This window comes from Castor canadensis, chromosome 2 (genome assembly GCF_047511655.1).
Source record: "Castor canadensis chromosome 2, mCasCan1.hap1v2, whole genome shotgun sequence".
In the NCBI taxonomy this organism is placed as follows: domain Eukaryota; kingdom Metazoa; phylum Chordata; class Mammalia; order Rodentia; family Castoridae; genus Castor; species Castor canadensis.
Window position 1 is genome coordinate 187,271,982 of NC_133387.1, and position 27,610 is coordinate 187,299,591.

Here is a 27,610-nt window from a genome sequence, read left to right on the forward strand (position 1 = left end):
GGACACTGTCAGGCCTCAGATGCCTGGTGACAAGAAACATCTAGTAGCTGAGGCAGGAGCCCTCCCCTGGCCACCAGCATCATATGGCAACAGGAAGCAAAGGAGCAAAGAGTACAGGGAGCCATGTGGAACACACCTCTGCCACTGGACCTCAGTTACTTGTTCAGAAAATGGGCACAAGTACAATAACACTACTCTTCTTGCCTGAGGACCGTGAGCTGCACCAGATGAGGTCCCAATGTCGCTTCTGGACCTTACCTAATAGGAACGATCTGACCAACGGCAAACAAGAGCAGCCAAGTGACCAAGAATCCACTGCTTCCTGTCCTAAGCATGGCTGGCTGCCCTTGGGACACCCCAGCAGAGTTACAAGCCCACACCTGCCATCTGGGTACCTATAAAAGCTGGGGACCTCCACACAGCAAACACATCACGATTCACCTGCAAAGCTGAAAGAAAAGAGAAGAGGAAGAAAAGCCACCCCCTACATCCCTGCCATTCCCTCACCTGCATCTCCAGCTCGTACCTACTCCAGGTTCACAGACTCTTCAGGTTATACACAGACCACTTGGCAAACACTGATTTCCAAAGAGGGTTCCCCGATGGGCACTTTGGGACTATAGGGAGGTTCGCCTCCCCTCTGCTTCCCTGCTGACTAACTCAGCAGCCTCTGTGCCCCCCCTAGCCAAGGCCACGGGACAGAGAAGACCTCTAGGGAGCCTACAGAAGACTGACACCCTCCCAGGGTCTTTGGGATCATTGGCCCCCGCCTCCAATTCAACCCACCAAACACATCAAACATAGAACACGACCCTGTGCTACCTGCCAGGTTAGGCACCGGGGTAGAGAAAAGAAAAGGCCATCAAAGAGCTCCCAATCTTCCCAAAGAGAAGTCATGAAAAGTAAAATACAGTGCTGTGGCAAAGGGGTCAACCAAACCGAGGGGTGCCAATGACAAGACCCTGCCTCTCCCTCCTGCACCCACAAGAAACGTACCCAGGAAACCCTGGACTGTGAAACCAGCAAGCACACACCCCTCAAACCTTTTTCAGCAAATGTCCCCCGATACCCCTTCCTCACCCAATGTTCCTCATCGGGATGGGGCCCAGGTGGAGCCGGAGGTGGGCAAGAGGGCAAGGCAAAGGGAAGGAGCATCCAGGCCCAGAGTCTCAAAAGTCTTTGTCCTATTCAGTGTCAGCTAATATGCTACAGTGTGTTTATACTCATGTCTGCACAATAGGGGATGGCGGGATGGCCACCTCCTGCACGGACCTCATACTCCTCCAGTCCGGCACTCCCATCTGGACTATCCCAGCCACAATAAAGATACCTATTAGGTCAAGGTTTCTATGGGAAGAAAGGGAAGGACAGGGAGGAGACGGAGGGAGGGAGGGAGTGAAGGAGGGAGGAAGGAGAGAAAGAGAAAGAGAGAGAGAGAGAGAAAGAGAAAGTCCAGAACAAAGATGGTCCCTGCTTTGGCAACACCTGAGCCTGGGCCTGTGGAGTCCCTTATGACCTACATTGCCTTGTCAACTAACCTGGAGAACCATGCAGCTCATATGCAGAAAGTCAGCCTACCCTGGTTCAGAGCAGCACAGCTATCCTCCAGATGTCCACCCCTTCCTTAGGACAACAGGATTTATGGAGCACGTACCCCAGGCAGGTTGCTAGACTCCAGGAGGTAGGAAAGGAGAGGGATCACTGTGTAAATGAGCAGGACCCTTCCCACAAACACAAAGCCTTAAGGGTTCTTAGGAAAGAAATAAACAGAGTCCCAATAAAAAAAGATTAAGCTCTGTCACTACCTCTTTTGGTGCGGGAGTTCAATACAGGCCCATTTCCAGATAGAAGCAGAGGGGAGGAACGCGTGCTTGAGGAAGGGCTCCCAAAAGAGAGAGCATCCATGGTGGAGTGCTAGACTGACAAGTGGAGAAGGAGAGTTTGATTCCACAGCGATGGATCTGTCATATACTGGATGATGGAGGACAAGGTCAAAGCACACCCATGAATGGATGCTTCCTGCCTGGAAAGGTGTACATTCTAAGGTGCGAACTTGAAAGGGGAGAAGGAATGGAAATGTAGCTAGAATTAAGATGTTGGATGGCTTTGACCGCCAAGCTCAGAAGTCTCTAGTTTCGTCTCTAGAAAAGTAATAGGGAGCCACTGAAGGTTTTAGAGCAGGACTCTGCTAAGGGAAGATGGATGAGAAGCCACTGTGGGGGCACCACAGACAGGCTGGTTAGGAGAGCAGGATATTAAGTGGCACCATGCAGGTGAGGAGAACAGGGTGGAGAGGCACAAAATGGATGGGGAAGACAAAACAAAGGCCAAAGGCTGGAGTCAAGCACCTGGGACAGGGCAGGGCCTTACGCACAACTGAGGACACAGAGGAGAAGGTTCCACAGGAACAGCATTAATGCAGCTGAGCACGCCACGTTCCAGTTCCTGGCAGGACTGCTATGTCCAGCAGGCAACGGGAAAGGAATGTGTGAAACACAGGAAAGGACAAAAAAAGCCTAGAGATAGAGATCAGGAAGTCATCCACAGACAGGCTCTCGTGGAAACCACGTGGCTGCCAAGAAACTGAGGGGAGAGAGAGGAGAAACTCGGGGACCGCTTCACAGGCAAGTGAGAGGGTCACACTGGGCACCTACTGGCACACAGTGACAACCCGCTACCTTCCCCGAGGGAGGAGTGAAGGCAGGCTGAGCATCCCTTACTGGAAAGGCTTGGGACCAAAATGTTTCAGATTTCAGAGTTTTTCAGATTTTTGGAATATTTACATAGACCTTACTGGTTGAGCATTCCTAATTCAAAATCCAAAATCCCTTGAGTGTTGGTGCTCAAAGTCTCAGATTTCAAAGCATTTCAGATTTCAGATGTTCAAGCTGTACCAGCATTTTGCAGGTAAAGAAATAGACTCTGAAGTCAAAGTAATTACTACTTAGGAAGGGGTAACACTGGATTCAAACACAGATCTCAGAGGGTTTCATTGTAAGAGTACATGGTCCCAGGCTGGGAGGGCAGGGGTGGCTCCCGCCTGTAATCCTTACTGTGCAGGATGTAGAGATCAGGAGGACTGCAGTTAGAGGCCAGCCTGGGCAAAAACTTAGTGAGACTCCATCTCAGTGAATAAGCTGGGCATGGTAGGCTGCACCTGTCATCCCAGCAATGGAGGAAGCATAAATAGGAAGATCTCCGTCAAGCTGCCCCCCTCCCTAACATAAAATAGAGGAAAAGAAAAGGAAAATGTGCAGGGTCCCTGGCAGGGAGTTTCAGGAAATACCAAGCAAGTTGGGAGAGGGACAGGGGTCCACAAGCCATCTTTGAAACAGCAGTGTCAACATAATGAAGGAACTCTTGGGGCCAATGAGCCCAGAAATCTGAATTTGGATAGAGTAAATTTCTAAGCACCCCAGTTTTTTTGTTAAGAGTATCCCCCGGTGGATGCATGAGGACAGTGTGTAAGTACCAGTGAAGTGCTCAATGCACAGCAAGTGCTCCATCAGTGTCCCTTGCTGGGCACCAACTATGCACTCGGCATGGGGTCAGCAGGCAGTGTAGGGAGAGGACAAACCACGGGTCGTTATTCTCATGAAACCTGTGTTTTATAGTTTGGTTTTTTGTTTTGCTTTGTTTGCAATATTGGGGATCAAGCCTAGCACCTTGTGCATGGTAGGCAAGTATTTCTACCACTGAGCTGTATCGTCAGCCCCTGAACATGTGTTTTAGTTGGGGGATAAAACAGGCTCCAAAAGGTAAAGAATAAGCCTGCAGCTCACTGTAAATTCCATAGGAGTCTGACCTGAGCAAGTCTTCAAGACTAGAGGGGACAAAAACAAGGAGATAGGAAAGGACAATGGTGGTAGGGACAGGGAGTGCTGAAACCAATCGTACTTTCTTTCCAAATTCTGCTGTCCTGCTGTCCTGGAAGTCACTGGTTCAGAGGCCCAGGGCTGAGTTTGCCCTGCAATATGATGTTTGCACAGGGCAGAGAATGACTGTGAAAGGGACAGGTGTGCACCTCATTTAATGTCCCCATTCAGTGTCTCTGATCATGGACTCCAAGGGGCAGTTCTCCTCGCAAGCAGGTGGGGACTGCTGGTGGGAGTTAGAGAGCTAAGAACTTCAGAAAGGATGAGCACCTGATCCAGGCTGCCTGCAAATCTTCCTTCCCACCCCTGCCCATCACCAAATACACAGAGAAGGTGGACGGATGACCACAGAGGGCTCTGTATCCTTAGTAACCACCTCCTTCCTCCAGGTTTGCCTTCCACGGAAATCTGTTATCCAAATCCCCAACCCACAAAGCCTTGCAAATACCTGGAATGCTAGCCTGGCATTCAGAATTCTGTGACCTGGCCTCAATTCTCTTTCCACTCCCCCCCCAACTCTCTTGTCCTATCCTACACTCATCCTCCATTCCAGCACGCTAACCAATACCCACCCATATACTGCCACACCTTGGCTCACCTCCTCCCTAGAAATGACAGCGCCCATCACCACTTGTCCAAAGCCCAGCCATTCTCCAAGAACTAGCCAAGTGCCACCTCAGGAGGGGAAGCCATCCTGAATCTTCAATCAGAATCATCCAATGTCTGTCCTCTGTTCCCCCGATACCTCACATACATGACGGCTGAGCACATGGTCTGATATATTAACACTACACACACAGTCATCCAAACATGGCTGTCACTCTGTTCTGTTTCACTTTGAGTGGTTCTAGAAGGTTCAGTCCTCAATCACTGAATTTTTACCAAATTCCCAAGACTGTGCCCCGAAAACAGGAAAGCACGTGGCTCCCAGGGGAGCAGCTTGTGACCAGCTTAAGATCTAGGGCCTGGAGGATGGAGTCTTGCTTCACCCACCTGTAGACCTGAGCAGCAGCTGATGTAGATGCTGGCTCAATTTTACACCCAGGAAGCAATGTTCCCAGGCTCTGCAGGGGGACACAGAGTCCTCCCAGGATTGCTAACTTCAAACCACAGTGGAGAATGTATCCAAGTCAGGCTTGGCTGCACAGGGCTGCATCACCTGCCTGGCCTGGAACCTCCCATTACCCCCCTCTCCAAGTGCTACTTGGGAATCACGAGGTCGGCCACAGATGGCTACACAAGTTCAATAATGAATTTCTCAGCCCTAATTAATGCAAGCAGAGGGATGATATATATTTCTCCTTTGCTTTAAGTTACAGCCAAGTCCGACACATTGAGGGAAGAGCAGCCTCTAGCTAAAGGGTTAGATAAGCTAAAATCAATGAGTCACCACCTCCGAATCTTTTAAATCACTGCCTTTCTTCGCCTGACCATCCCTGGCCAGACCCCTACAGTGGACAAGGAGCAACCACCAGCCAAAATGCCCATCCACACAAACTAGTGACGAAGACAGATGAGACTACTCCCTCTGCAAAAAAAAAAAAGAATTAATGACAGCTCAAAACAAGGGAAATAACCTGAGGGTATGCACTGAAAATAATAGGATGGAAGGAGATGCTCAGAGGACTTAGTAATAGAAGCATAACACCTGAAGCAATGGAGGTGAAAGCCGACTTCTTGTATAAACTGGTCAAAGACACTTGGTTGTATCACTGAATCAATATCAGGTTAATCACCCTGATGTGATCAAATAGTGATTTTAAAACTTTTTACAAACTCAGAAATTCTAAGATAGTTGTAAGAATGGTGATAGGGACTGAAATCATGGTAATAAAGGAAACCACTGCCCCAGTAGGGAAGACATCTTACAAATACACCAGGGCTGTGTGTGGCCTAGAGTCAGCCTACACACCGCATCCCCGAGTGGAATCATTCCAGCAACATTAAGCACACTCTGAAAATGGAAGGAGATGTTCAGGGAACCAGACTATCCCTGGGCTGGGAGTCCCAGGAGAGGCTGGGGGGCATGGAGCACATGACAGCCTCAGAATGGGGTGGCCACAAAAGTCCCTTCCAGGATGTGGCCTATTAGATAGACCAGGGTAACACCAGAAGCTGGGTTCTGTGGCCCCTACAGGGCGGGAACACATACTAGGGCCCACCTGAGTGACCTGACAGGGGATGGATAGGGGATGGATGGGTGAGGAGACAGAAGGAAGGGAAGCATGTTCTTAATACATTCCCAACCACTGCTCCTGGGGCTACTAGAAAAGTCGGCCCGGTTTTTTTTTAAGCCAGAGCCCGTAAACCAGGTTCTTAGAGCCAGCCCCAAGGGCGGGGGACTGTCTACACTGCCTGCTGCATTTCTTCTTACACTTAGGAACCATTTGTTATATTTTGCTTTAAGGTGAGGGTGGTAGGTGCCAAGCAAGCCTGTCCCCCTTTCAGCTTCTCTTTAAAAAAAAAAAAGACAAAGAAAAGAGAAAAACAAAACAACCAAAGCCTGTAGGCCAGCACGCCCCGCTGTGGGCGGCCTACATGAGCTTCCTTTATCCAACCACAAAAAGGCACCGGTGGAGCCAGCGAGGGGCCGGGAAGGGCGCTGCCAAGCCAGCCGCCCCTCCGTTGAGGTTAGCAGTTACCCAGGGGCCAGGAGCCATCGGGCAAACAGCCTGTGCCTCTCGTTACACAACGCCAGTCCTTATCTCCCCATGCCACTGTCGGTTTGCAGACATTGCGTAGAGTAACAACCACAGCCGAGACTGGTCCACAGAAGATAGCCGTCTCTGCCCGCTATCAGGGAGGCAAGAGGGCAGACTGGACGGTTAGCCTGGAGGCAGACCCTCGGGTTTCTATTAAAAGAGAGTCAGAGAGACAGCTAACAGCCTGGCAGAGCAGCTTTGTAATGTCACTTCCTTTGATCTCGTTGGCTGGAGCCCCCTCTCCCCAGCACTTCTCTCCCAGACCCATCTGAGAAAAGGTAGCAAAGGTCCATTTCTTGTCATTTCATCAAACCCTGGTAGAGTGCCAGCTAGGAGACACAGGGGACAGGTCTCCTTAGGGGCTGATTGTCCTGTAAACTCCTTCCAGACTGACTCTTGAAGGCAGGAAAGAACTGGCAACCATGGGAGGCACGATTAGCAGATGTCACGTCAGTGTGGCGCTCTCGTAACATCATAATACAGCTCAAAACTAAGCAAGCTATGCATATTGAGCGACCGTATTATTCCAGGTGTGTTAAGTACACGCTCCAAAATCCTCAGAACCTCTTACTGCAGGAAGAACACCACACAGCACTTTAGGGCCACAATCAAATCATCCACGAGTGAAAAAAGCAAACCAGAACTCAGGCACGGTGGCTTCCAGCCCCTCTGCTCTCTGCTCCTCAAGCTCCTTCTCTGTGCCTCGCCTGGCATTGAAGGCAGCTCCAGGGGACCTCAACCTACTATTCCAGCCTGGTTCACCTTCATTCCTGCCAAAGTTACTCCTGCTCTTTCCCAGCCCAGACTGCAACGTGCCTTTCTCCTGCCCTTGTCTTCAAATTCTACTCACCCTTTAATATCCCACCAAGTGCCACTTTATCCAGGATCCTTGCACTCATCATAATTACCATCGTTCGGTTATTTGTAGGATTGCTAGCTCTCTCTCCTGTTATGAAACCCCACAAGGGCAGAGGCTTCATCTTTCTTGCGTCTTGATCATCACTGTACTCCAGGGCCTCCCCGCAGTGCCCAGCACAAATGAATGCAACACATTTTTACAATTAAAAAGTGCATGAGGCTGGAGGTATGGCTCACATGGTAGCATGCTTGCCTAGCAAACATGAGGTTTCAAACCCCAGTACTGCTTCCCTCCCCCCAAAAAAGTGCATGGCTCCAGATAGAAGCCACTTCATCTCTAAACACAAATGTGTTTCTACCATAACCTTTCCATTATCTTCCACTCCATCGTACTGATCAGCATACACACTTTAAGTATTTTAACTATCCTGTTGCCCTTATAAGCTCAAGGGCAAGTCCTATGTCTTGTTAATGTCTGCGTCTCAAAACACAGGCCATCATCCTCAACTCTTAAGGACTCGATGTACATTTGCCTGCTGCAACTGACAGCAAGAGGTTAATAATGACAGCTCCAAAAGGCAGGCCTCCCTGCCAAGGCCAACCCAGCAACCCCCCACCCCAAAGACAGAGATTTGAACTTATTCTCAAGTCAGATTCTAGTCTTGCCACCCCCTTGGGAGAAGTGGGAAGCAGATCTGGGAGGTCGTAGGCAAGATGGTGAGGAAAGAATTAAAGACTTGAGTTCTAGGCTTGACTTCACCACTAGCTTGCTGTGTGACCTTGGGTAAATCACAGACCCTCTCAGAGCTTCAGTAATTCTCCCTCAATGAGCATTTTGAAATCAAGTATATTAAGGGCCCTGCCATCTCTAACATTCTATGATTCTCAGTCGTCCTGAGAGCCCATACCCGCAAAGCTATGAGTACCTTCCTCAGAGGGGGGCAAGAAGAGAGATGGAGATGGGGCCACTCAGATACCCTAAATGGTGTTCTGCAACCTTCCAAAAATACAGACAAACCTTCACTAGTGAGTAATGCCTCTCGTAAGCAAGAATGACAAGCATGGTATGAATATGGATGGGAAGAAATGAAAGGGAGAGAGCAGACGTGGAAGTGGAATTTTAGTTAAACCTGAATTTCTTCCCACATATGTATACTTTCACAGATCCAGTTTGGGAGCATTCAAATTAGCACGACCTGGCCTTAAATACTGTGCAAAACACATAGTAAGCATTTTGCTTTTATTTATTTCATCAATGGTTTCAATGGGGTGACTCATCCTTCCTCTTTAACACTCTGTTCTAATATGATTTACTATAAATAATGCATGGAGAGAGAGAGAGAGACAGAGGCAGAGAGAGACAGAGAAATAACTGAGTATAGACCCTGCCCAGTTAGGGCAGGACAGAGCCAGGCCCAACAGAGAGGCCTCAGATGCATCTCAGCTGGGCTGATGGGCAGTGACGAGTCAACAGAGAAGAAAAGCCAATGTTGCTCACTCCACAGCTCCAGTGCTCAGGGCAGGTAGGGCTGTTAGGAAAGGGAACTAAGACACACTGAGTTTGTGCCTGGTACCAGTCTAGAATTTCAACCTTCCATAACCTTCCAAAGTGGTGGAGTCAGGATCTGAATCCAGGCCACTGTGCTTCCCATGTGGCTCCCTCAAGATATTCAAGTCAAGACTCAATCCATTCTTTCTGACCTCAAACAACATCTACAGGTTATGGCACAAGACTTTGGCTTTTTTTCAAAGTGCCTTTCAGGGGCCCAAACTCACAGGAAGCCAAACTACAAGTGCAGAAACACTGCAACAATAATAAGCATATACACAAAAACAAGCATGACCATATACAAACTCAGATGTAGAACATATCTGTAATAGTGGGTCTACTCTATGAAAGGAAAAGAGAATGATAAGGCATCAGTAATACCGCATAACACAAGATGTGAAGGTAGAGGATATAAGGATGTGTATTAAAAGCTGTTGAAAAAAGGTAAGGGAGAATAATGGAAGGTTGACCAAACCAAAGGAAAGCATTATCACAGTGGGCATACATTGAGACACCCTGAACATCGACTTAGATATTAATAACGAAAAACAGGACAGTAAAATAAGTACAGTGTGTGGGGGGAGGGAGGGTGAATGAAGGAGATTAAGGTGACGGTATATGGTAGATGGACTTCTTATACCTGTATGAAACAGAATTAAGGAAGCTCTTGCAATTGCTTTAAGTGGAGCAGGGAAGGGGTTAAGGGGGGGAGACAATGGCAGCAATGTAACTAACATACAATGTAAGTCTAATCAGAATTGTCATTATGAATACCCCACCTCATAAAATGAATATATCCTAATAAAAAATATATAAAAAAGAAAAGTTTTCCCCAGGCAATCGCCTCTGACTCCTTCCTCACTGGGACCGTTGCCCAGCAGCTAGAAGTCACGAAGCACTTGCCCTTGTCCTCCTCCCACCCAAGAGGCTCAGAGGGAGGCTAAGCTGACAACCCCCTCCCTCCAGCATCTGCTGAGCCAGGCAGTCACCCCCTAGCGCTTAGCACTACCTGTTCCCCACATTTTTCACTGAACCATTCTACTTATTACCCAAAGTCAAGTCTGCACTCCCAAAAGACAAAGCAAAAGAAGGCAGGCCTGACTTCAGAAAGAATTCCCAAAGACTTCCCAGTGTAGGGTGACAGCAGCATCACCAGATTCAGGAGCTCTTCATTACATACGTATGTGGATCCCGTGCAATAGCAGCAGCCCTCTGGCACGCCTTCATATGCACAGCACACACTGTTCACTTAGTATTTTACCTGCTGGCTGCTAGCACAGGGTTCACACAATCCCCAATTTACACACACTGTGTTCCTATGGCCACAGACAAGGTGTCATTTTTGACACAACAAGGGAATGGGAGCTCAGAGAAACTAAGCAATTTGCCCAAGACACAAAGTTAGTAAATTTTCCAGCCTGGGCTTTCATCCAGAGTGCCAAGCTCTAAAGTCTGTGTTCTTCCCATCACTCCACACTGCCCCTAGAAAAAATGTCACTTCCCCCACCTCCCAGAAAATCTCTTTCTGGAATGAGGCACCCAGTCCACCCCCCACCCCCAATTCCTGCGCTGTCCTTCACTATCGTCAGCATCTGTTGGACTTTGCGCTGGCTGTTTTAACTTCCAGGTAAGTCTGCCCTGGTGGCTACCCCTGCTCTAAATAGCCCACTCTGTGATCTGCAAACATTACAAGGACATCAAAACAAAGCTATCAGTTGGGTGCCTGGCTTTAGCAGCCATTCCAAACTCTTTTGTTTGATTCTCAGAGGGCTTATTGACTAGGTGATGGGGTCAGAAGTTTTCTCTTCATCTAGCTAGCTTCCAAAAGAAGTGGCACATTCAGGGCAGTTGGAAAAGTTGACTCTTTTTTTATTAAAAGAGTTCAGATTTCCGTAGCTTTATTAAGCACCAATTAACTACCAGCCAACTTGGAGGTCTGTGAGAGGAGTAAGGGAGAAAAAGCAAAGAATAAAAGAAGCAAAGATCACTTGCCCCCTTTCTCCTCTAGCATGAACGTGGGCAGAGGCGACCCACCCAATGAAATGTGTGGTGTCTCTGCATGTCCACATGAAGGGGAAGAGTAGGTGAGGGCAGGAAACTGATACACTGAGCGATAAATGAAGTCACTGTATTTACCAAAATACCTGTTTTCTTCCATTATCCACCCCATCTCAACGAGGGTCCTGACTCCCACCTGGTCCCTACTGCCTAATGCGCTGTCACCTCTCACCCTGACCCCAACAGTTTATCTTTGCATATTGGAAAAGCTGGCATTTATCAAGTCATCTACTACTCACAGATTGTTCCAGAGACCACAGGGGTTATCAGCAGAGCTGATGTAGGAAGATAAACAACAACCTCTTATGCAAATAGCATGAAGAATGTGGGGCTGGCTGCAGGACAAAAGCAGACTTTCAGGAGAACATGAATCTTAACACTTTTTCTCAACTCCAACTCTGGAAACCCAAGGAACTGGGAGAAAATTCTCTAGGTAGGTTTTTCCATCCCTTTCTGACAGGGAGGGGCAGGTATGTCTGAAGGTCCAGCCTGCTTTGCAAAGAAGAGTTGATGGCTTCATGTCAGACTAACCCAAGTCCTTGCCTCCTCCCAACAGCCATTTCTTTTTTCCTGACCCACTGGAATGTGCTTTGTTAGGGTTAAGGAGGTGAAAGACTAAGAGAGAGAGACAGCCATTCTCCAAAGTGAGTGTGGGGGGTCAAAGTATACCAGGAAAAAAAAATCCAGAGTAAACCAGGAGCTCTGGGTTCTGAGAGGCAACCCATGTGACCAGGAGATGCTCCTAGCACTTCCCTTTGCAGGGACAGAGGCAGACAGCAGCCCTGGGTCCAGGTGGCATCTCCGCAAACCCTTCCCATTATTCTAAGGACAAACTCACATCAAGAACCAAGAGGCGAGGGGCTCTAAGTGACAAAAGAATTGCACTCGGAGGGACAGAGCAAGCTGCTTCTCACACCAGGCTGAAGGCTGGGGAGGGGGAAGATGAGAGAATGACAGAATCCAGGGCTGGCCAGAATGAAAGCCTGAATGGAATAGGCTAATTTACACAGGAAGTAAGCACTTACCAGACCCTTCATCTCAACACAAAACCCTCGGCCATATCTGGAAGCAATTACATCCAGTTAACATGATCTGCTTGCCACTAAAATTAACTGCAAACAGAAATATTTTTCACTTTTGCAACAGGGGATGCCAAGCTTTGGTCGGGGGGGGGGGGGGGTGGTTCCTGTCCCCTCCCCATCCCAAGCACCCAAGTCATTGAATCTGGCTGCTGGGGAGTATTTAGCAGCCACCCAGCTCAAAAAAACAAAAACCACTCTTGTAGCTGTCAGGACACAGAAAGTAAAAGAGTGGATAATTATGACAGGGTCGGGGGAGGAAGGGCACTAAAAACCATTGTGCAGAAATTGAGGGAAGGAGCCAGGCACCGGGCCCTACATGGTTCTGCATCCCTTGTAAGTCCAGTCTGGTTTTCTGCACTGAACTTCAAGGAAAGAAAAGTGTTTTTAGAGCCACTCGATTTAGCAATGGCTTCACGTTGTTTTTAGGTACCATCTTCATCCCTTCTGCCAAGGGGGCGGGAGTGGGGGATGTGGGGAGGTAGACTCACAAATGTTAGCAGTTCCTTAATTTAGCAGACAATTTAGAGGACAACTGTCACGATTCCTCTTTTGCATTCACAATTTCCAATCCCTACTCAGAGAACGCCTTCGAAGCAGCTTTTACCTGCTCTAAGTAGCAAGTGCTACTTTCCATCTGAGACGTGCGCAGTTTTTCCATGTAAGGAATGAAAGAAAGAGGAGGTGAGAATTTGCCTCCGATGAATGCTGGATACCCAGAAAGGAACCAACAACCTAGTCTCCAAAACTCCAGGTCATACCGACTCAACCCACTAACCATCCTCACTCAACCTTTCTCTTTGCACCCAACCCCACAATCAGAGAAGAATTTATTTTTATTTTTCTGTGAACTCTTGTCAATGATGCTATAAGCCTGAAGCAGAGGGACAGATCTGGTGTAAAGTTCCCAAGGAGGTGTCATTCCTCCTTCAGTCCCTCTTTTCTGGGGCAAGCCTGTGACAAGCTTCCCCTCAAAGTGCAGTTCACTCCTCTGTCACCAGGGGCCTTTAAAGAAAACACAGCAGCAGCATCCACAGCAGAAGTAACGCGTCCAGACAACTCAAAAACATCTTGACTAAAAAAAGAGTCAGGCAGAAGTTTCCCTCGAGAATGAGGTCAAATACTGCTGTTCTCGCAAAAATCACATTTACGAACATTACTGGGGGTGGGGGAAATAACTTAAGTGACCTTTCCTGCAGGACTTTGGGCTATGATGGGGAAAAAGGGAGTACTGGTGTGTCAAAAGGAAAAATACACTACACCATTCTTTTTAAAATTTTTTAAAACTTGACTTTGGACTAGAAGCATGGCTCAAGTGATAGAGCTCCTGCCTGGCCAGTGCAAGGCCCTGAGTCCAAACCCCAAGTACCACCAAAAAAATTTAAAACATAACTTGATTTCACAATGAGAAAAAAAATTTAAAAAGTTCTCACTCCTTCCAAATTGTGAGTCTGCAGCTGGATTATACGTCCTGTATGCATCTCTGCCACTTAACACTATGTTACCACTATGAACTAGATGGTATTAACTTCATCTCATGGACAAGGAAGTAGATGGTTAGGAGCCCTGCCCTGGTCACACAGCTTTAAGAAGACAGAGGATCAACTCCAACCCAGGTTTGCTTCTAGACACTATGCTTTCCAACCCGTTGGCTGTGGGGTCGTTCCTTTCTCCTGACAACACACACACACACACACACACACACACACACACACACACACACACACGGCTGCCACTGCACAGCCATCCAGGCACGGAAAGGGTTAAGTTACCCTCACTGCGTAAATCAAAAGTTCAAGACTGCAGCATACCACAATGATCCCCTCTTTACATATGACAAGAACCAGAATGGCGCTGCAATCCTGAGCATCCTGCACAGGGTCTCCCCGGCCAGCACAGGTTATGCCGCCAGGGTCAGGGCCGAGGACCTTTAGCGGCAACATTCATTTCCTGAACAGGACAAGTTCTCCTGACCGTAAAGCTAATAAGAACTTCCTCGCACGGTGAGCTCCGGCTGACAGGGCTACTTGTCACCGGCCACGCAGGAGGAGAGTCCTGGTTCCCATTAGTGGCTTATGATGCCAGGTGCTACTAATAAGGTACATCGGCAAGAAACAAGAGCCTGCTAAGTTGTTGCTCCAACTCTGGAAGTAATCAGGCCTGAGCTGCAGGGTGAGGGAGGGGCCTTCTTTAAAGAAATGCTGGGGGTGGGTAGCCATAGTAAACCTAGCATCTAACCTGCTGAACGGCTTAAAGAAATAAATTTCCAACAATCCCTCTACATTTCCCCCAGCTACCATAAAAGACTCCCCCAAATTAACACTAATAATGTCTTCCCCAGCACACCAGGCCTGATGGATCGCCCTGAGGGCCATTATGGTCGGCCGCATCTGCTTCTCACTATGGCAGAGAGAGTCATGCCAACAGGCCAACTAGCATTAAGATCACACGAGCTAATCCACTTAGAGAGCAACCCCTGGAGAAGGTGGCAGGGGGCTCAGTGGCTCCCTTGTCAGGCTGGGGTCACAGGGAAGCAGGAGGTAGGGAGGCAACCTGACATTGGAGTCCCTGCTGCGTGGTTAGGTTATAAGTTATCTCATTTTCACTTTTGCACTACTGCCTCGTCTGCAAAGATAATGGTGCAGACATGCACCATGGTGAAGGCATGTTTATCTTGTTTTTAGCACGCCTGGTGGTTGAAGTTCCTATGTGTGCATTATGTCTTTACTTCTTATTTCTAGGTGCTCTTGATGACCCTAAAAGGGGAAAACTTTAAACACACACACATACACACACACACACACACACACACACACACACACTCTTGAACTGACTCAGTTCATCAAAATGCCTGAGTCTTCTAGTAACTTTTTCAGTAATACCCTACTGTTTCAGAAAGTTCTTTCTCTTACCTATCTTGGATCCTTCCTACTGTAGTATCAAACACAATCTGTTCACACTGAAAAAAATCAGGTCTGCAGCACAGAGTGGAAAGTGAGCACAGAATTCACAATGAAGCTGGGGTTTACCAGTCTTTAGCCAAAGTTTCCATGCTACCAGGAAAGGGCCCCATCTCCTCCTTACAGCTGCACAGATAAGCCTCACGTAGGCAAAACCCAGCCATAGTCTTTCCATACTGAGCCTGCATAATAAGGACACCGAGCTTTTAAGGAGAAACAGTAGAAAGGGGAATTTCTGATTATGCTGGCATGAAATTAACAGCATGGGACTTTTATTTTTGTAAATGAGTCTCTTTCTCTCTCTCCTTTTCTGTTTTTCAAGTCAGCATAAAAGGCTTCTAGCCCTAGAAGCTTGGTGTCTCTGTGTCAACAAGAAGTGACGTAGTACTTCTCAGACCTATCCTGAGCCCTCTGCTATAGGTGACACTCTTGTCACTGTCAACCTCTCAAGCCACCAGAGAAAATGAGGGGCCATGGCCAATCACAGAGCAGGAACAAATTCTGGCACCCTTTCCTATTTTAGAGGTTAGTGGAGCCAGTCCACTAACCTGTATGGCTTCCCTTGCCCACCAGCGATGTAAACATGACATCCACCTTATAGGACACCTGGGGGAACAGGTAAGGAGATACTGACTGTGAACGTGCTCAGCACAGAACCTGACTACATCAGATACTTGCAACTGTTCCTGACTCCTCCCTCAGAAGCATCCCAAAGGAAGGCACCCTGGCCTACCCAGGACTCAAGAGCCCAGCCCAAGACCGCCATCAGTCAGGTGATATTTGTCCTCTGCTCTGCCTTTACTAGATTTGCATAGCTGGCCATGCACATGGCCAACTGGACACTGAACGAGTGAGCTACATTTGGACCTGATGAGAGTGGAGCACTGCCCAGCTAAATTTAAACAAGAACTGGAATGACTCACCAGGCCACAGGTCAATGGGACAAAGAGTACCCTGGCCACCACAGCACAAAAGATCTGCTTCTCAGGGAAGGTACAGGTGCACACTATCCCAGCCTCAAACACTCGGCACCCAAGGCAGCAGTTTTACAGCGCTGGATGGATGACACCCTACACTGAAGAACAGCCTCTGGAGGAAGCAGGGGCCAGACCAATATTTAACACATTTTTACCTCTCACTGCTAGTATGACCCACTTCACAATAGCAATGGCAAGACAATCACAAACACCTATGGGGCACACACACAGTGCCACCATTCTAGGCACAGGATGAATATTTATTGATTGATCCTTTAACACCCTGTGAGTAGGTACTGTTATTATTCCTATTTTATAAATCACCAAACGGGTTAAAAAAGCATAACCGCAGTCACACAGCTGGTAAGCAATAAAATAGGAGTTTGACCCCAAGAATCAAAATGCACAGTCACTATATAAACACAGTGTTAGATGTGGCCAAGGAACATTGTGGCAAATCTTTCTACCAAAATAACTGCCAGAGAATCAGCACTTTTACCTAACACAACAGAAACAGAACCTTTATTTATCATGGAAAATTCAAGAACCCTCCAATGACCACCTATATTCATTTAGCAATACTCTTAAGTCTTCTACTTGGGTTTCAATTGAATTTATTTGAAAGTCATTAATAAAAAAATGTGAAATGACTGGAAATGTTTGTCTTCTGAATTAGCAAGAAAAAAGTGCTACAAATGATATTTGATTTTAACAGTTTAGGATGATGACATTTCAAAGATTCGTAATAGTTTCCGTAGAACACGTAGGAAGAAAGAGTATCCCTAAACTCTAGTCCTTCCTTCCTCCCCTCCCTACCCCCCAGCAATTGGCGGCTCCATTCAATAATGACAGCAAATTAAAAGGGGACTTCTCACTGAGATGAAAGACGATGCAACTTTCTTCCACTGGAAATAGAAGAAATCACCTTCAAAAGTTCCAAGAGCTCAGTCTATATCCCACATGGCTCTGGACCCCTAAGCAGGTTAAAATATTAAAAAATGAAGTCAGAGCAAACAGAAGCAAATCAAACTGACCCCCATTTTGGCTGGCTGACCTGTCAATCCAACTCTAAAACTAAGAAAAACGCAATTAACCAAAAGGACTTCATGAAGCTGTAAGTGGGGGTCACAGAGATAAAAGAATTTTTAAAGAGCGCAACAATCCAGAAAGAGCTCATCCAAGTGCTGGGTTTTACAAATGAATAAAATAGAGCTTCGGATGAAAAAAAAAAAAACAGAGACTAGCAATGCTGATAGAGGTAAAAAATGCAGAGCTGAGTCTAGAGCCCTGGCCTACAGAGCTGGGCACACCCCACAAGTCCTCCAACATCTTTCTAGCTTCACCACTGAAGACTTCTCCCAAAGACCAGATTTCCAGGAGCCCAGGAGGTTAGAGACTGAAGTCACTCATCACCCCCAAAAAGGATATTTCCTGGAAACAGAAATGGATTCAAAAAGGATTTAGGCAAATCTGTGAATGACAGAGCTGCTATAAATAGCTACCAAGAGAATTCTGAGAATCCTGTATCCACCTGACCTTTAGAACTGACGTCAAGGAAGATGGCTGTAGCCTTTCACAGTGATGTCTTAGGGGGTGGTGTTGGCAACCAAAGACTAGGTCAGATGGAGCTGACCCAAAACTGCACTCTCCATGTTCTTATATGGCCTGCTGTAGAGTGCCCAGGACTGTGAGCTAGAAGGCTAACCTAGTGCCTGGCTCTATCCATTTATAGTGATGTGACCATGGGCACAAATCTTATTTTCCTGATCTCTAAATTGGAACTGATAATGGTCTATAACCAAAACTTCCAGAGAATTTCAGAAACCAGACTTGTTTAGATTTCAGAAAGGCACTCGAGTGCCTGTGTTTCACAGCTCCAGTGTAGTCCAGGACAAGTGTTCTGTAATCAAACACATTAATAGTTTTGCAGCAAAACATATGAATATTCAAAATAAGCACGATAAATATAGCCTCGCGTCAGTTCAGATCAGGTTTTGCCACTAAAGTTTGCTGCAAACTTATACAAAACCTTTCAGCTTTCAGAGCTTTTCAGACTTCATAATCACAGAAGTGAGATTATGACCCTCCGCCTCTTTACGGAAGGGTGTGAGGTTAGGAGAGATAAAGTCATTAAGCATGCTGGGGGTGGGGAAGAAAGCGCTACAGCTGATTTTTTTAAGGCATTATTAATATTGCTGGTGTTGCTATCATTAGTCCACAGTATACGGTATTGTAAGCAGAACTTGGTTTGACATCAGAGGTTCCTAGAAGAATGATGAAAGAGGACCAGGAGTTCCTGAGCATCCTGTAACTTCTCAAAAGTGGCCTAAACCAAGGTGAATGGCTGCTGGCCTTCTGCAGACACAGCAGCCGGCCATCTGAGAGAGACCAAGACCAAGTGCCAGGCAGAACTCTGACGTCTTAGCCCCATGGCTCCTGCACTCTGCAGCCAGCCTGAGAGGCCTCTGGGAGGGTTAGGAGGGGGTCCAGGGAGTTGGCTGAGATTTTTCCTTGTGGTACCTGGACTTTCCTTCCAGAAGCAGAGAAGACCTCCTCCCTTCCTGTGCAAGATGCACCCTGAACTCATCTCAGGGCTGTTCTGTATAGCATACAGAGGCCTCTGTAGAAGATCCACACTCCCCTCTGATTCTACAGCACTAAGTTCAGAAACACCTTAAAACCAGCCTAGGGAGACTGAGGGCTATAAGTGAGGACTATTTTCACACTGAAGAAAACTACACTGCCCCCTGTAATCTTATCCCATAATGCCAAGAATGATAAAGTGCACCTGGCCCAGTGGAGGTGCTCTCTAGGCCACATCCAGACAAGCCCACACGCAGAACTGTTCCAGTCTTTCAGAGAGGAAAGAGAAGGCAGAGGGACCAAGCCTGGAGTGGGAGAGTGTGTCTTATAGAAGCCTGATACAACTCTCCATCCCGCACACTCTCCCCTATAACATGGGTCCCCTGGAGCTGATTTGGGGATCCACCTGCCTAGAGAATGCTGCTGACCCATCAGGTCTTCTCACTCCCTGGCTTCCTTCTGGTTCCATTAGTTAAGTAAACTCTATCTGGTTTACCCAAGTGGTATCTCTGCCTGGTCCTCCCATCCAACCACAGCTACATTTGACACTGTGTTTACATCTTGCCTTCCACTACAGGAACCACAATGCCCAGCTTCACTAAGTTTCATTCCAACTATCTGTTCAGCCAATAGGTGCCCCCTCACCACACCCCAGCTTGAGATCAGGTTATGGGGAGACCTATGGATGGGATTCCATAACCAGCTCCCCTTCCTGCCTCAGTCCTATCTCCCTCTCCAAAGCAAGAATAACTGCTGGGTACCTCATCTGTACCAACACCCTTGCTTGCTGGCTTAAACTACAATAAATCCTGGCCATCACTGCTCTGTTTCCAGACAATTCCACAGCTTCCTGCATCAAAATCTCCCCCTACTTTTTCTGTCTTGCCTTTCTGTTTGTAGTGGTAAAGGTGATGATTTTTCTTCCACCTGAGCATTTCTTGGACAGCTGATAGGTCAGGGGGGTGGGAGAGACAGAGAACAGTAAGAATTGGGAAAGCAGTACATTAATCCTGCAGCTTTGAGTGTGCAGGAGAGGAAAAGGCCTCCCACAAAGCACATCTATCCAGGAGCTAAGGGGTTGCCACACAGAATTGGGTCGAACACACACAGGACATCCTTGCCTCCTCCACTTACTCAGGCCCCCACAGCTTCCCACCTAAGGCATTACCACCAGGTCCAGCTCTTTGGCTGCAGTGCAGACTTTACTCCCACCCCCAACACACTGGGCCAAGAAGAGCATGTTCTCCCTGTACGTAGACCACAGATGACACCAGGACAGGGACATTGTCTGCACCACCTCATAAGCAACACAGTAGAAGACAGCAGTGGGGAACACTATCCACTAGAACTCAACAGATGAGGCCAAAACAAGATGGGGGACAGAAGGCTCAGTTCTTTACGTCCATGGTGACATATGTCATTCATAGCTCTAATTTCTGAATTTGGTATCATTAATTTAGCACCAATCCTAGACCATCTCATTTTAAAAAGTGAATAAAGCAAACTTCAGAAAGTTTAAATAACAATCACAAACTCTTACCACTAGACACGGCTAATTCCACCACCCAGGCTCACTGGACTATAAACACAGCCAGCCCTCTCTTTCTCCCCAGAAGAACGAGGGTTGCATTGCATGAGAACCCTGAACACTTAGGAGAGTGATATCTTATGTGGCCCTTCTCAGGTAAAGAAAAGCAACCACAACCGGACGAAAGCTAGGAAAAAATAAAATTATTTTCCATCACACCCTACTTCTCCCAGCACTTAGCTGAAATAATTCACGTCCGGAGAAGATGATAGACCTCTCTGGTCAAGTCTGGGGAGGGGATTTCCTCTTTAGGAAAGTTTGAGCCACAACAAATATGTTGTCGGTCTATTTCTGAGAGGTACAAGCACCAAGAAGACACACCTTCATAGTGGTTATTTTTTGCACCCACCAGGAAAAAATAAAAAATTGGCTACTTTTAGCTCGGTGGCACTTTCCAAGAGGTAAGTCTCAGAGCAGCCGATTAGGCAGTCTGGGAGTAGGCTGTGGCTAGGGGAGATTAGATCAGCTTCCAAAGCCTCCGCCCATGCATGTCCCCCTAACTAAATGAGCAACAGAGTAATGGGCGTGAGGAAGAGTGGGTGCAAATGTGGAAAACCCAACCAAGATCAGCAAAACACCAGGGAAATGACAACAGAAAACTAGATTTGTGGACACCATTCATCATTCAGCATAGGAGGGTAAAATGATAGTCTATAGTTTATGACAGAAGCCAGGAAAAGACCAAACCTTCTACTGATTCCCTCTGCCCTTTACTCCACCTCTAATGAGCAATCATCAACCCCGCCGTGTTCTGTAGACATGAGCCTCTTCCACCCTGAATGACGCCAAGTGCCCACCAAGAACAAGGAGGTTAAGTCTAGAGCATGAATCCAGCTCTGCCTCTTACCAGGAAAAGGGACTTTGAGTCTGAGTGTTAGCATCCTCCTATGTAAATGAACATTCCCTATCTCTCAGGGCTGCTGCAACAAAAATGCAGCTCCAGGTATGGACCTCAGTACTGAACCACGCATGTCATAGGCTCAAAAAAGGTTATTTCACAGAGAAGGAAACAGAAGCCAGAGGACAGCTAATGCTAGCCGGAAGCAGCAATTAATTGAGATAGGATAAGAGAGAGACTATACAGGCTGCAAGACCAAGGCTTTCATATTCATCCTTCTCTGTTGAATTGAAATAGACTCCCCCTAAATGTGTCTGCAGAAACGGATGTTTGAACCTACGGCTGGGTTTGGCCCTAAGCAGCCATTAGACTCCTGAGCTGCAGACAGTGACAGGCTGACTCTGCAGGAACCACAAGATGGGGTGAGACTGAGGGACCTGAAGTCTGGTGATACGGCTAGATCCAGGCCATGGGAGACCCTCATCTTGAATCTTACTTCCTTCTCTCTTTCCCTCCACTTTATCAGTCAAAGCAGTGTAGGTCAAACCACAGAAAAACCAAACGGGAGCCCAAATGCAAGAAGAGAAGGAAGGACCTAGTAAGAAGCTAGCCCCATTAGTTACGCAATGTTTTGGATACACCCCCTTTCCCCTCACCACCCTCTGAAACACATGGCCCCCAGGACATCAGAAAAAGGTTGGGGGCTTGGTAGGGGTTGTCTTTCTTTCTTTTTTTTTTTTTTTTTTTTGCAAGGAACACAGGTCCCCAGACTTAGGATGGGCCAGGGAGCGAAGGACCGATGTCAAGGCCGGAAAATTGGCACAGGTGCAGGTCTGGGGTGGGCCTACCTGTGCTGCTCCACGGCCTCATTGTCCGGAAGTTCAACCCCACACACGCTGCACTGCTCCCCTAGGGGCCGGCTCTCAGACTTCATGCCTACAGCCAGCTCACCCAGCTTGCTGAACAGCTCCCTCTGGATGAAGCCTTGGGGCAGCAGGCCCCCATAGGTGCTGAAGTCCATGGAGACAGCAAGGGCAGGCTGCACATGGAGACCAGAGGTCACCGAAGACGGCATGCTCAACACAGCGTCAGCCTTGTGGTTGGGCAACACAGAGTAGAGGCCCAGATGTTTCTCCACTGGGGGCCCTGGGGCTTCTGATCGGCCAGGAGGACCCTGGCCAGCCTCAGCTGGGGGAGCCAGCTGCTCAGCACTCTCCTCTCGCCCATAGTGCAGCTCCCTAGCGCTGGTGATGACACTGCTTCGAGTAGGCGTCCCAGGCCCCTCTTTGCCCCTCTCCTCAACCTTGTCCCCCATCCCTCCTGAGATGCTGGATTCAGCTGCCCCAGGGCTGTCCTGGCCAGGTACTTCATCTACCTGCATCATCTCAGTCTTCACCTCAGCCACCCCAGGGTGCCGCCCACCCCCAGCCATCATTGGCTCCTCGAGTCCTGCAGGTGGCTGAAGAGTTCCCTGCAGGAGAGACTGTCCTATGGTCATCAAACTGTCCACTGCAGCCTTAGTGGGACTCATGGCTGAAAGCCCAAATGAGGTGGAGACTGAAGGGCTCTGGTCCACCATGGGCCCAGGGAGGCTCTGTCCAGCCACACTGGCATACCCACTTTCCTCACTGGAATGCTTTGAGATGAAGATGTTCTTAAGGTACCGAGCCTTTCGGTCCTCTTCTTCCTCAGCCCCACCATCGGCCATGGTGGCCTCCGTGTCATTGTCATCTGAGGCCTGGATGGTCTCCAGGATCTTCAGGCACTGTTCTTCCAGGTACTCAATCTCCAGGATCTCAGCGGCATACAGCAGGTCATCCAGGTCCTCCGCCTTGGCTTGCAGCGTGGCTGTGTACGCATACTCCAGAATCTGCTGGAAAGTCTTTGGCGAGAGGAAGTCTAGAGTATAGTGCTGGCTGTTGCGGTGGAAGAGGATCTCAAACATCTTGCTGGTGCAGGCCAGCACTGTCCGGTGGGCGTGGAACTCCTGGCTATCCACCATAATGACCACATCGCACAAAGTCCCGGCCAGTCGCATCTGGTTGGCCTTGCATAGCAGCCCCGTAGGGTGGCTGGGGTTCTGGAGCTGGATCATGCCCATCTTTGTCAGATCCATGGTGCTCGCCTCGGCTCAGGCATGGGGCTCTCTTTCCTTCTGTGCTCTGCGTGATAGGGCAGAGTGGGCTTCCTGGGCCAATGGAGGGGGCTGCAGGAGAGAAGAGGAGAAGAAGGAAAGAGGTGAGAGAACAAATGGCACATTCATTCGTGTCCTTAAAAGAATTCAAACACTACAACACACTCCCACCCCCAACAAACTCCTGGTAATAGGCTCTTACAGATTTAAATGAAGCAGCTTCCTAAAAACCTACAAATCTGCCTTTATACCCATGGCTCATGCCTATAACCCTAGCTACTCAGGAGGCAGAGATCAGGAGGATCGCAATTCAAAGCGAACCCAGGCAAATAGTTTCATGTAACCCTATCTCGAAAAGAACCCATCAGAAAAAAAAAAAAAATGGGGCTGGCAGAGTGGCTCAAGGTGAAGGCCCTGAGTTCAAACCTCAGTACTGCAGAAAAAAAAAAAAATCTGCCTTCACAGGCTGGGGGATGATGAGAATAAAGAGAAGGTACTGCCACTGCACATACCTATTTCATGGATCTGTGATGTCTGTTATAAAGCAAAATGAAAATTACAGTGAGTTCTGAGCATTCTATAAACTTGAGAGTAGGGAATCCCCATTACAAAGCCAACATTCATTATGAGGAAGTGTTCATAACCTTACTGAAAATTAATAAAAACTTTAACCCCTTCCTTTAGTCAAATGAAACACTCAGCTTAACGCTCAACCCCCTGTACAGCAAGACTCAACAAAACAAAGCTTTTCTACCTCTGCTTTGCTTTGGTGGCCTTAGGAGCCAAGTCAGATCCAACTGACTTGCAGCCTTCTGTGGTGACCCACAGAAATCTGTGAGCAATGGGTTCTCTTCCTCCAGGCCTATCCTCTCTTCATCAGCCAGTGCCTTCCTGGGCCTCTGTCCTTCCATTCTATTGCAAAGGACTGACAGACCTATGCCCCCAACCTCCTCCTTAGGAAGTAACAGGAACACACACACAGAACCTACATGCTAACTTGGGTCACTCCTATCCACAGATATGTGTAATCTTAAGCCGACTCTGTGTATACGGGTGTGCGTGTGCACATGCATGTATGTGCCAGCCAGAGTGTTAACGTGCCTGCACACACTTACATGAAATGCTGAACTTACCCTTCTATCTACAAGTGCACAGTGGACAGAAGGATCTGAAATGTGAAGGAGGATAGGTCATGAAGGCAGGGAGCAGAGCATAGGAAACATGCCCCACTGTAGCCAAGAGTGGTCACACTGGGCTGGGTGTGAACTCCAGTGTGTCCCACAGGCTCCTGGGAGTTGGCAAATCCTGTGACCAGTAGAACCACTGGACACTGGACATGGCTCAGAGGTATTCGGAGTGATACTGGCAACAGCATATATGGAATGACTTACAACCAATATGAGGGGAACACAAGGCTGGGAGACAAAGGCCTCTCCCAAAGCCTGTTCCAGATCAGTGAGGGCTCCAGGACTCTGAACCCCTTTAGGGCATGACAGAAAGACCCAAGGGGCCCAGATTTTTCCCAGACACTGCCTCACTGTGGCCAGGATTGCAGCCAATGACCTGGGAAGAGGGTGGAGAGAGCAAGGGCTCTTCCTCACTCTTCACATGGCTTGCCTCTACCCTCAAAAGAAGCCCTGTGGGCTGGTTCCGGAGGCACAACGCTCATGCAGAAAGGGTTATCAGGGTGGCTGGTCCGGACACTTTTGCTGCTCACCCAAGGGTGGAAACCCAGGCCTGCAAGGGTGGGTAGACCATTCATCGCGCCTTACCACTGGGCGCTTTCCTGCGGACATCAGAGTTTCTGAGAACTAAAAGGGAGTAGAGAAAAGAATGGAAGGTTGGCTACCCAAATTCTTTCCCTGAAACAAGCCTTTGGGTCCTAGGGGAAATGGGGGTGCCCTAACAGCCGTCTCTCCCACCCCGCGGCTCAGCGCTCGCGATCCGGCCCGCACTGGCTGCAGCTTTCGGCCTGGCGGCGCTGGGGGAAAAGCCGGCGCTAACCAGCCGAGCTCCGGGACTGATCGCGCTCTCACACACCCCTAATTCCCAGCGACCCCCACCGGGACTTGGAGACGACTTCGGCAAACTTTGGGGAAGCAACTTTTCCCCAGAAGTCAGACGCCTGAAAGGAAAGGAACGGAACTAGGAAGGAAGGAAAGCGAAAGAGACCGGGCAAAAGGCGAGAGAGTCCAGACGGGCTGGACGCCGCTGCGAGGGCGGCGAGGCGGCTGACACGACCCGCAGCAAAGGGGAAGCACAAAAGCCCTGCAGCGAGTTGTGGGAGGAAAGGCGAGAAGGGATCTGCGGGCCCTCCCTCTCCGGCCGGGGGCCGTGACCCCCGGGAAGCGACAGGCAGGGTCTCTGGCCTCCGGCCGGAGGCGCCAGCTGCCGGCGTGCCCTGCCCAGGCAGGCATGTTGCGGGGAGGCGGCGAGCAAGTCGTTGCGGAGCGCGTCTGTGCATTTCAGTCAGTGTGTTCGCAGGCCGGCCGGATCGTGCGTATTCGAAGCGCGTGCGGGAGTGTGCGAGGGGCTTGCAAGCTAGCAGCCGGCGCGCCAGGGTGGGAAAGGCATCCCGCACGCATCAGGTGCAGAGCCCGGGCACCACCGCGCGCGGCCAGGAGCGCACCGCTAGCTCCGGCGCCACGGCTGGTCCCACCGAGAGCCGAGGAGAGCCCGAGCGCTGGAGACTCTTGGATTCTCCCTCCCTCTTTCCCTCCCGCCACCCCGAAAAGGGGATCAAGTCCAATCAAGAAAAAAGAACCCACCACGTTTTTTCAAGCAGAAACAAAACCCAAGCGAGTCCCAGACAGGCTTCCCTCCACCTCCGGATCCACTCGTCAGCTCCTCCGGCTCTAGCTTCCCAGCCGACCAGCGAATAAACACACAAATAAATAAACCACAATCCTATCTCACGCCCGCGCACCGGTCCGCATACATATGAGCACCCACAGGCTCTCGGCGCCTCCGCTGGCCCTTGGCTGTACAAAGCCTCCCAGTCCCCAACCCTCCGATCGCGCCCTCAGCCCCGGCAGACCGCTCTATCCCTCACCTCTCACCCGGACTGTGTCCTGGAGAGGAAAGGTTGGGGAGGCAGCTGCGCCCAAGCTGACAGCCAGGGCTCCCCCTGCTAGCTGACCCCCAATCAGCGCGGGCGACGGCTGCAGCAGCCGGAAGGGAGCACGCACAGCCCAGCGGCCGAGTGGCCGGAGCGAGCGCGCCCCCCCGCTCCCCCCCTCCCCCCGAGACCTCTCCAGCACCCGGGCGCCCTGGCGCGAGGCGCTCACCGGGCGGTGCGCCCTTCCCCGGCCCCCCACTCACCGCTGCCGAGCCGGGCGCTGTGGGGTGGGTGTGCGTGCCTGTTGAGGGGTGTGTGCCTGTGTCGGGGAGGGGTGTTGCTGGGGAACTGTTGCTCTCGGTATCAAGGCGGCAGCGGCGGCATCGCCCGGCAGTTCGCAGTACCCGCTCTCATCACCCTCAACTCCTCTCTGCTGCGAGGTTAGCAAATCACCACCGGCTGCGGCGCCTCCGCCGCGTCCCACGTCAACGCCGAGCCCCCTCCCCTGCGAGGCCCCGGCGCCTCTCCATCTTTAGTGCTGGCGGCCGAGCCCGGCTCCCTGCCCACAGCTGCCCCCCTTCCCTCCCCCCCTCCCGCGCTGTCCCCGGGCTCAGCCCGCCCACCCCACCCCCGCACTGGCCGAGCCCGTGCGCGCTCCCCGCCCCACCCCTCCCTTCCTCTCCTCCACCCTCCCTTCCCCGCGCTCCGCGCTCCGGGCTTCGCCTGACATCTAGCTGCTGCAGGGGCGCCAGCGGCCGCCACTCATCAGCTAGGCGGAGAGAGCAGAAGGGGCGAGTGGACAGGAGTGCAAGGAGCACTGGGGTGAGGAGCGACGATCAGTCTCCGCCTAAACCCCAAGATTTTAGTTTCCACTGGGCATGGGTTTTATCCACACACACCCCCCCCCTCAAGTCCGCTGTTCAAGTGCGGAGTTTATCCTTGGTTGCCATGCTTTTCCCAGTTCAGTTTCATCTCCCTTTCCTTGGGGCTGGGCGCTACACCCCCAGTATCCTGGACATCAAGAAGGTCACTTCTGCAGCCCAAACCAAGTCCTCTATGACTCCCAACTACTGCCTGCCTATGAGAAAGAACAGCGCGGCCGGATTTCGAGATGTCTAAGGCGCAGAGTTCGTCTAGTTCGCACTATGGTGAACCAGACGCCAAAGATTTATGGTCGAGGAGACACCCCGTTTTGCATGTCGCAGGCGCTAGAAGCCGAGGTCAAAGCCTGAGGGAAACTTTTCTCCCTCCCAGTCTTGGGAATCCCTTCCGCTCAGCTCCACCCCCCCACCCCACCCCCCGCCCGAGCAACCTGGATGGAAACAGGAGAACCTGCGCCCTGCTCTACGCA

General features: G+C 49.7%; 1 protein-coding gene across 4 annotated transcripts in view; it reads right to left on the reverse strand.

The window, feature by feature from the left end:
* Positions 1 to 26,829, reverse strand: part of Zbtb16 (zinc finger and BTB domain containing 16) — a 178,851-nt gene extending 152,022 nt beyond the window's left edge. The window contains exons 1-2 of one of the 4 annotated variants that reach the window (XM_020180105.2): positions 26,523 to 26,829; positions 21,916 to 23,273 (exon numbers count right to left, since the gene is read on the reverse strand). In XM_020180105.2, coding sequence (XP_020035694.1) covers positions 21,916 to 23,183 — 1,268 coding nt within the window. In that variant the 5' untranslated portion in view covers positions 23,184 to 23,273; positions 26,523 to 26,829. The other 3 variants (XM_020180111.2, XM_020180106.2, XM_020180112.2) reach the window with 3 other exon arrangements.
* Positions 26,830 to 27,610: the final 781 nt, after the last annotated feature.